General features: G+C 61.3%; 2 protein-coding genes across 3 annotated transcripts; one reads left to right on the forward strand and one right to left on the reverse strand.

Moving 5' to 3' along the window:
• Positions 1–429: 429 nt before the first annotated feature.
• LOC106860327 (gap junction gamma-1 protein-like) lies at positions 430–5,021 on the forward strand. Of its 2 annotated transcripts, XM_014888114.2 has the most exons (3): positions 430–524; positions 2,711–3,906; positions 4,034–5,021. In XM_014888114.2, exons 2-3 carry the CDS (start codon positions 2,736–2,738, stop codon positions 4,039–4,041), a joined length of 1,179 nt encoding a protein of 392 aa, XP_014743600.1. In that variant the 5' UTR covers positions 430–524; positions 2,711–2,735; the 3' UTR covers positions 4,042–5,021. The 2 variants fall into 2 exon arrangements, with proteins under 2 accessions (XP_014743600.1, XP_088024280.1); XM_088168154.1 differs by lacking the exon at positions 430–524 and having other exon boundaries at positions 677–3,906.
• A 24-nt stretch (positions 5,022–5,045) lies between these two features.
• Positions 5,046–8,118, reverse strand: INHA (inhibin subunit alpha). Its single transcript, XM_014888050.2, has 2 exons — positions 7,752–8,118; positions 5,046–6,875 (listed from the first exon to the last, which is right to left on the reverse strand). The coding sequence occupies exons 1-2, from the start codon at positions 8,116–8,118 to the stop codon at positions 6,142–6,144; spliced, it is 1,101 nt and encodes a 366-aa protein (XP_014743536.1). The 3' UTR covers positions 5,046–6,141.
• Positions 8,119–9,474: the final 1,356 nt, after the last annotated feature.

The raw sequence follows: 9,474 nt of genomic DNA on the forward strand, positions 1-9,474 counted from the left end.
AAGGAACGGGGAGTTATTGTGCAGAAGGCTCTGAGGCCGAGGCCGGGGCTCCCTCCTGAACCGGGGAGGGTCCCCCTAGAGCGGGCAGGGAGCCTCCGCTTCGCTTCTGCCCGGAGCCATCGGAGGCGCGGGCCGGAGAGACTGGGCCGGTCAGCGGGCCTGGATGGAGCTGCTGGGGCGGGAGTTGCCTCGGGGCGAGTTTTGGCCGGCGCCGGCCCCCGCCCGTAGTCCTGCGCGGCCTCGGCGGGAGCACCGAGGGCAGCAGCGTCCGACGGGCGCAGGACGGGCCGGGTCCGAGGCCGCAGCTCCCGCCGCGTGGCGCGGCCGCTGCTCGGTGCGGAGTGGCGCTCATGGAGCGGGGCTCACGGAGCGGGGCGGAGATGCGGAGCGGGGCGGTCGGTGCGCACCGGCGGGCGGGAGCGGGGCGGGGCGGCCCCGGGCCCCTTTGTTCGGCGGGAGGCGGCGGCGCGCCGCCCCACCGCTTTGTCCGCCCTGCCGGCGGGAGCCGCTCGAACCGGAGTACCGTGAGTGGGGCGGGGGTCCTGCGGGAAGAAGCGGGGCGGTGGGGCAGGGGCAGACAGGTGGCCAGTGATCGGTACCCCGGGCGGCGGGAGCCCCGGGCGTGGGCTGGGGCCGCGGGCAGAAGGGATCAGGGGCTGAGAGTCTCGGACAGGCGGGGGGGGCAGCTGGGCTGGAGGCCCTCGGGGCGCTGGAGTCGGTGGGACCGACTGGGACTCTAGTCCCAGAGGAGGCCGGGGCTAAGGGCTGGGTCCCCAGGGTGGCGGGGATCATGGGTCCCGAATGGGCAGGGGCCGGTGAGCCCCAGGGTCGGATGCCTGCAGCTGTGCCCCTGGGCAGGGGAAACTGGGCGTCTCAGGCAGAGCACAGGGCACTGGGAGACCCACGCGGGGGGAATACGGTCGGTAGGACTGAGTTGTAGGGCCCAGTCAATGTGTGTGGTGCTAGTCCTGACTCCCAGCGTGGCCGGGAGGCCCTGGGTGGCTGTGCTGCTTTATAAACGCCTCTGGTCACCTGCCCCAGGTAGGGGACAGGCTCTGTGCTGCCCTGGCCTTGCCCACTGCTGTTGCCATCCCACGTGTTCAGCCATTCCCATGCCACACTTCCATGACCACCACGGCAATGCCATCCTATGTTTTTGCTTTTCTTGGGCTTGGTATGTGGTGTTGTTTGACATAGCTTGGGCTTTAGTTCCTGGAACTGCCCTCCTGCCTGGTCCTCTCACTTTGTTCTTCAGCCTGGTGCCAGGGTGGTGTGCTGCTAGAAACACGGTAAAGGTAGACACAAAGCATCCACCTTCCAGGGAAGTGGGGGATCAGGGCTCACACCTGGGAGGCGGGGCAGCAGTGAAACGTTGCAGGGAATATGACCACAGGAGGATGGTGGCCCTCATGGGCTGAATTTGGGTCCCTGGTGCCAGTCTGTGCCACTTCCTGCAGCAAGAGTACGTCCCCAGCATGGATGCTTGTGCTGGAGGGACTCTTAGGTGAGGTTGGTCAGGAGGCTGGGTGAGCTTAGTGTAAAAGATCTCTTATTCTGCACAGTAGTGGAATAAGTGCAGCATCAATCATCGTCTGCAAGGACATGCCCTGGCCAGAGGTGATGGTATGGGGCTGGCAAGGGCCGCTAGGGGTTCAGTGCGGACACATACTCTCTGCTCGCCCTGGGCCATCCCTGCCACCTGCTGCCCTGGCTTGCATCATCTCATGCACCAGCTGCTGAAACCAGGGGTGGCAGTGGGTGGTGTGGGTGTCTTGTATCTTTGGCTGGGAGATGTGACATGGTCCTTGTAATTTCCTCCCCAGTCTCTGGTGTCAGCTGTTTTGCCCAGGCTTTGTGCAATTCCTTGGCTGTCCCATTCTGCCCCTTGCTATCACTGTCCTGACCCCTGTTCCATCCCGCAAACAGCCCTTGCTATAGAGCTGCAGGGTGGTGTGAGCACTACCCACTGCAGGCTTTGGAGGCTGGGGTCTTGCAGGAGAGAGGGCACAGCACTGAGGTTTGGTGAGAGTGATGCTTCATCTCTACTTGCCCTCAGAGGAGAGCTCTGTGGAGTGAAGAGGACGTGGCTGATTAGCATGTGGTGGGGGATGCTGCTTTGGGGACCTGCCCCCCTCTCAGCCAGGGCTCAGGGCTGGCAGCTGCAGTGGGCTAGTGGAGCTGCCATGCGCTGCCTTCCTCCAGTGACCAGTGGACCCCCGTGGGAGGGTGTGAGTGCTTTCACAGGGTGCAATGCTGGTTGGGGACCTGTCCTGTGCCAGGTGATAAATGGGTGCTATGGCACCAGGGAAGAAGGAAGTGATTCTGCTCCTGCCTGTCCTCTCACAGTCTCCAGCTGGTGCTGCCCTTAGCTGGCATGTTTGCTCTGGTTGTGACTGTGCTCACTTTTCCCCTAGATGTGTCCCTGCAGGCAACCAGGATGTCCCAGCCTTTCCCCATCGCCTCCACCCACCTGCTTGCAGCAGGGCAGGAGCAGGATGCAGGCAGGAGCAGAGGGAGGCAGTGCTGAACAGGGGGTAAAGTTTTGGGGAGGCAGCTACCTGAGCAGGACTGTGTTTATGGATCTGTGCATAAGGGAAGGGACACTGGTACTGGAATAGGGAGCGGGACAGAGCTGGGCTAGCAGCTAGTGGACTTCAGGATCGTGGTGAGATGCTTGTGTGTTTGCTCAGTGCCTGCCCCTTCCTTGCAGGATTTGAGTCAACTGCCTGGTCAGGATGAGCTGGAGTTTCCTGACGCGGCTCCTGGAGGAGATCAACAACCACTCGACCTTCGTGGGCAAGATCTGGCTGACTGTCCTCATTGTCTTCCGCATCGTGCTGACGGCCGTGGGGGGAGAGTCCATCTACTACGACGAGCAGAGCAAGTTTGTCTGCAACACGCAGCAGCCAGGCTGTGAGAACGTCTGCTACGACGCCTTTGCTCCCCTGTCTCACGTCCGCTTCTGGATCTTCCAGATCATCATGGTGGCGACGCCATCGGTGCTCTACCTGGGCTTTGCCATGCACCGCATCGCTCGCATGCCCGAGTCCTCACGGCGCCGGACGCCAGCAGCCCGGCGAGCACGCATGCCCGTGGTGCGCCGGGGAGCCGGGCGAGACTACGAGGAGGCAGAAGATGACAATGAAGAAGACCCCATGATCTTTGAGGAGATCGAGGTGGAGAAGGAGAAGAGCCCAGAGGGCGGAGACAAGCATGATGGCCGGCGCCGTATCAAGCAGGACGGGCTGATGCGGGCCTATGTCCTGCACTTGCTGTGCCGCTCAGTGCTGGAGATGGTTTTCCTCTTCGGGCAGTACCTGCTGTACCGCTTCGAGGTGAGCCCCTCCTACGTCTGCAGCCGCAGCCCCTGCCCGCACACTGTCGACTGCTTTGTGTCCCGCCCCACTGAGAAGACCATCTTTCTCCTCATCATGTATGCCGTCAGCGGGCTCTGCCTCTTCCTCAACCTCTGTGAGCTCTTGCACCTCGGTGTGGGGCGCATCCGTGATGCCCTGAGCCAGGCTGATGGCCCTCCACTCCCCACTGGCGACAGCCCTGCACCACAATACCCCAAGAAAGCCCCCAGCGCCCCCCCCACCTATCACTCGCTGAAGAAGGAGCTGCCACAAGCCCCGCTGACCAACGGCAAGCTGGACTACCGGGAGAGCCTGGCCCAGGGACGCTTCGCCCTGGCTGGAGCTCCCCCAGTGCACGAGCTGGACCGGCTGCGTGAGCACCTGCGTCTGGCCCAAGAACACCTGGAGGTGGCCTTCCACCTCCAGCCCCCGCCGCGGCCCCCCAGTCCTGCCCGCAGCAGCAGTCCCGAGGCCAACGGCATCGCCGCCGAGCAGAACCGCCTCAACCTCGCCCATGAGAAGGGGACCGCCGCCTGCGACAGGACCACGGGTGAGCCGGGACTGGGGATGGATCCAGCCCACTGGGGTGGAGGCATGGGGACTGCCCCTAGGCTCCCCTGGAGAGAAGATGCCATTCCCCCTGGAGTGGGTGCTAACCTGCTTTTTGCTCCCCACAGGGCTGTGAGTGCCGCCAGGAACAGCAGCGGTGTCTGCCAGAGTGGCTGCCACCGCCACCGTGGGATAGGCGTCCTGCCAGGAGCACAGGGCGAAGGATGCCACACACCTGCCCAGCAGGGCAGTCTGGGCAGCACTGTCTCGGTGGGCAGCAGAGGGATCGGGGGCCGTGGGGTTCATTCCTACTTAATTTTCAAAAAGGGAATATCTTATTTTTGTACGTTTTTATAAACTCATCAACATGTGCACCCTGGCATTTTTATACTCCATCCCAATCTCCACTCTCATATGCCCCCCCCATTTCCTATTTCACCCACTTTTCCCTCTTCCCGCACCCATTTTCCCCAGCAGGTTGTCCTCACCCCTTCCTGTGCCCTCCATGCCCTCTGCCACCACGGCAGCACCAGCTGGTGCTGTGCATGTGCTGGTGATTTTGGTACTGTCCCCTGAGGCGTGGGGGACTTAGGGGAGCAGGCTGGGAGTCTGGCTGGCCAGGCCAAGCTGTGGGACTAAGTGCTGGGTTGGCATTACTCTTGGAGGGGGTAGGAAGGGTCCTGGTAGCACTGTGCTGCCAGAAAGTGACCCTGTGTCTTGGGGGGGCCATGTTGCACAGCATCCTGGCATGGGGCTATGAGTTGCGGAGCTGGCCTGCTTGGAAATATCTGTGCAGAGGTCAGGGGCTGTCGTTCCCACTGCCTCCGCCCTGTCCTGGCAGGCCGCCCTTGGACCAAAATTTGTCTCCTCCCACTCTGGCTGCAGGGCTGGGACCCCCTGCACGGAGCCCGACCCTGGCCTCACAGCGTGGGGACGTGGTGCCCCGAGCTGGGCTCGGCCGGGAGCCAGTGGAGCATTCCTCATCATCTCAGCCTGGGTCACATGGGGACTTTTGTAGCGTTGTTTTTTACTCGGAAATGATTGTCACTCTGTTTTCTTTTTTTTTTTTTTTTTTAATATCTATATTAGTAAAGGCTGAAGACGTTTTGTACTGAACTGCTGCATCCGCTCATTCGGGAGGAAGGGGTGGGAAGGGAATCCTGTGCGTCTGGGCTGGCGCTGCTGTTCGTGCCTTGGGACCTCTCTGCTGCCCAGGGTGACTCAGTTGTTCCTGCCGTGCGGAGGCGGCTGCGGCCGGGGCAGCCTTCATCATCCTGCTGGAGAGGGATTGCACTGGCCACATTCCTATTTGGCCCTGTCACTGTCAAGGGGCCAGGTGAGGGGTTTTCCTCTGCCTTCCCATCTTCCCACCATCCCCATGTTTCCCCAGCCCTCTGCTGCCCCTATTCCTGCAGAATCTGTTGTCCGGAGCAAAAGGGGCGTTGCTCTGCTCTGCACTCCCACTACCTGGGGCAGGATCAAACCCAGCCACACCATGCCCATTTTGGCCAGCATACTCCAGTCCCCTCTCTGGTACCCCAAATCAGAGCTGGATGCCTCTAACAGTATTTGCCCATCCCCTCGCTTCTCCATCTGGAAGCACCTGGGGAGGTCATATCCCATTGCACAACTGCATGCCACCTCCGTGGCTGCCTCAGATGGAAGCTGGCGTTTCCAGGCTGCTTTAGGAAAGGCAACAGGTTTATTTCACTCATCCCATTAAGCTTTCCAACAAGCTGTGCTGCTGGGAGAGGGCTCACTTGTGGTGCCACGTGTGCTGCCAGCCCTTCCACCAGTGTGAGGTCCCGGCATCGGCTCACCCAGGCTCATCCTGATCCTGTTGCAGCGGCCTGGCTCTGCCTGGAGCACAGGGGGAGCTGTTGAACTCTGCAGTAGGAGCCAGACACCAATCTGTGGGGGCACAGAAGTGCAGGAGGGAAGCAGGTGGGGAGAGATGAGGGCTAATCTGATTGCGGACAGCAGCCTGGCTTTGGCAGGGCAGTGATGCCTTTGCCACAGGCTGTGCCTATCCCTGTCCCGCCATGCCCTGATTTGCTCTGAGCTGTGCAAATCAAGCAAGTCTGGCAGTGTGATGGTACCTGGGCCGGCCCAAAAATCTGGCTTGTGCAGGGGAGGATGGTACAGCCAAACTGCCCCATCCCAGTGGCCAGGGTTCCACTGGGAAAGCAACTCCTCCTGGGTGGGATCACGGTCTGGGGCTGGGCTGCAGGATGCCCTAGACACAGGTGCAGTCCTGGGCCAGGATGTTGGGCACGGTCTCGTACTTGAAGGAGTACCCGCCGTCGGAGGTGGTGCGGACGCGCAGGGAGCGCATGGTGCCGGGCAGGGCAGCACAGCAGAGCTGCACACCCAGCCGGTGGCTCAGCCCGTGGCCTGCAGCACAGCTGCCGTGGCAGTAGTGGAAAACAAAGCTGCTGGGATGCACGATCCACTTGTCCCAGCCCAGCTCCTCGAAGGAGATGTTGAGGGAAGCCCGGCGGCAGTTGGTGTGGGCAGCCAGCTCCTCGGATGGACGCTGCAGCAGGCTCAGGGCGGCTGGGGACCAGGGCATGGCAGAGCGACGAGCCCTCTCGCTGCCCTTGGCCCGGGTGGTGGCCACCAGGAAGGGCATCTTGTCCCCCTCTGCCAGGCAGGGGCAGCCAGGGCAGCGCACCAGGAGCACAAAGAGCGGCTGTGAGAGCTGGGGCAGCAGCACCGGGGCCAAGTGAAACACAGTCCAGTGCTCGGGTGTCCGCTCTGCCATGGCTGTCACCGGCACCCGGCCCTGAGGTGACAGGGTCAGCACGTCAGGGGTTGAGTGGTTGGGGGCAGCCGAGGGGCCAGTGTAAAACCAGAGCTGAGCAGAGGTCACCACACGGCTCAGGGTGTGTGCTGAGGGTTGGAAGAGGTAAGTGAAAATCCCTTCTTCCTCCAGCAGCTTGTCTGGCTGTGTGGGCTCGCAGGGAACATCTGTGGGGAAGAAAAGATGATCAGGGTATGTACCCAAACATAGGGAGAATTCCCAATGCCAGATGGCAAAGTGGGATATTGTAGAGGTCCCTGGAGTGCTGGCACGGCACCTGGATGCTAGCATAGGGTGCAGAGGAGCTGTCTTGTGCTGTGCAACAGCTTATATGCTGTGCCCCACAGCCGATCCCTTCTATGCCTTAGGCTGGTCCATTTCTGTCCCCCAGCATTCAGACTCATAGCTGGTTATCTTGTCCCTTTCCCCCAGAGTCCATATCATGCCCTGTCCCCCAGCATTCAGCCCCTTAGCTGGTCATCCTGTCCCCTTCTCCCATCCTCTGCATCCTGACCATCTCCCATCTCCCTGTCCCATAGCTGGTCATCATGCCCCTTTTCCTCCAGCATGCACATCCTATCCCATCCCCCAGCATTCTGCCCCATCTCCTGCTGTCATGCTTTATAGCTGATCATCGTGCCCCATCCTTCAGCATCCTGCCCTGTCCCTTAGTATCCCAAACCACCTTCCAGTATCTTGCCCCATTCCCTAGCATCCCACCCTATTCCACCCTGCTCCTCAGCCCTCCCCATGTCTCTGCATCCTGCCTGGTCAGCTGTTTCCCAGCCTCTCAGCACCCTCTTGTGCTGCCTGTCCCCCTGCTGTCTATCCTGAGCTGCTATGCCTGTCCCTGCCTGCCATACTTTTCCCTCTCTTGGCTCTCCACCAAATCTCACCCATGCCCTTGTTCCAGCCTGGCATACCTTCTTCCCCTTCTCCCACAGACCACCACATCAGCCTCTCCATCCTTCAACATCTGCATGGCTCCAAACCCCACCCTGCTTCACCCTTCTGCCCTCTCCATTTCATCAGGATGTTCTCACCTGTGGCAGGGAATAAGATCACCTGAGAGGTTTCTTCCAGCTCCTCTGGCTCCACTTCTGTGTTTTCAAGGACGTCTCTCCGGTGCACCCTCCTTGCTTCCATCTGTGGCTCCTCCTGGAGCAGGGGAGGACTCAGATGTTCCAGCACCCGAGCCCGCACCTTGGCCAGGATGAGCTGCCGGTCGGCACCCGCCCCGGTGCAGCTGGCCAGGGCCGCGGTGGGCAGCATGGCAGGCAGCAGGTGCAGGAGCAGCAGCATGACCATGGGGCACACAGCAGGGTGGTGGCTCGGGGGGCTCTGCCGCGGGCTTCTGCCTGCCTGCCCAGCCCGTCTGCCCACTGCACTCCCCCCGGGGCAGGGTGGCATTGAGATCTATCTGACACTGACGCAAACGTCTGCTCGCCGTGAATATTATCTCTGAGCTGTGAAAGCGCTGAGACGTCTGGAATGCGAGGACTGCAAGGACAGTGTGGTCTGGGGGGGCCGGCGCCCGGGCAAGGGGGTGTGTGGGGGGGATGGTGCCGGGACCAGTCGGTGCGTGGGGCTGGGGAGGCCGAGTGGGCAGGGTGGTGCCAGGAACCAAAGCTGGCAGGGATGGAGGGGGCACCTTGGGTGAGCTTTGCAACTGCTGATCCTGTGTGTACCCCATGGCAGAGGAGTTAAAGATCTAGGGCTTCTGGGGAGCTAGTGGAAAGTGACAGCAGTTACGCACAGCAGAGAAATCTGGGCAAGGACCTGGCGGAGATCAGAGTCCTGTGAGGCTCTGGCATGGGGCAGGCACTTTGCAGGTGGCAGTCCCCTGGGCAGCCAGAATGTGAGGATGGGGCCTTGGAAAGGGCAAGCTGAGGGGTGGGATTCGTTGTGGCATCTCCATGACAATCTGGTGATTGGCAGGGTCCGGGGGACATGAAGCAGGAGGGATGGCAAAAGGTTCTTGCTCTACCTGGGGCCCAGCTTCAGGAGGAGAAGAACAGATTAGCCAGAGCCAGCTGGACACCCTGCAGCAGGTCCAGGGGAAGGATCCTAGGGTGCTGCTCTGGTTGTCTAGGCATGGGCTGGCTCACAGAATGGGAGTTGCAGGAGAGGCATACGCTATAAGGAGACCCAGTGCCCTTCCTCTCACTGCTGCCTGAGGGGACAGTACCAGGTGCTCCTTATCCATTAACCCTGCCTGCCCTGTGGATGATGGGTAGCCTGTGCATCCCCTTTGTGCCTCTGGCAGCTCAGTGTCCTGCACATCCCATCCAATACAGCCTGGCATTGCATGCAGCATCCAGTGCAGTACATGCCCCCCTATGCAGCATGTCCTGTGTGACACGTCCTGTGCCACTGCAGTCTGGTGTCCAGCTCAGTGTACTGCACACCCTGCACCCTGCACCCCACGCTCTCCACAGGGCATGTTGTGTCTCGCTGCTGCTGAGCCAGCACAGAAGCACAGCCAGGCCTGCAGCACCCCAGCTCTCTGGGGTGGCTCCTGCTGGGCTGCTATACATAGGTAGGAGAGGCGCTGAATGGAGCAGGCTCACTCTTATCAACCCCGCGTGTCATCAGAGGGTATTTTTGGGGACAGCAGCTGCAGGCATTTGTAACATTTGGTCTCTGCGCGCTGACACCCAGGAGGAGAGCTGGGGGAAGCAGCAGGAGTTGGGTGCCGGCACTGAGAGACACAGGGGAGAGGTGGCAGAGCGAGGTACATGAGTGGGGCAGGGCTCTGGGCTGGGG

Source organism: Sturnus vulgaris, chromosome 7 (assembly GCF_052056855.1).
Source record: "Sturnus vulgaris isolate bStuVul1 chromosome 7, bStuVul1.hap1, whole genome shotgun sequence".
Classification (NCBI taxonomy): domain Eukaryota; kingdom Metazoa; phylum Chordata; class Aves; order Passeriformes; family Sturnidae; genus Sturnus; species Sturnus vulgaris.

Coding starts and splice junctions, on each gene's coding strand:
- LOC106860327 (XM_014888114.2), top strand. CDS start 2,736: ATGAGCTGGAGTTTCCTGACGCGGCTCCTGGAGGAGATCAACAACCAC.
- INHA (XM_014888050.2), bottom strand. CDS start 8,118: ATGCCACCCTGCCCCGGGGGGAGTGCAGTGGGCAGACGGGCTGGGCAG. Junction 6,876..7,751: donor GATCTTATTCCCTGCCACAG/GTGAGAACATCC, acceptor TCTTCCCCACAG/ATGTTCCCTGCGAGCCCACA.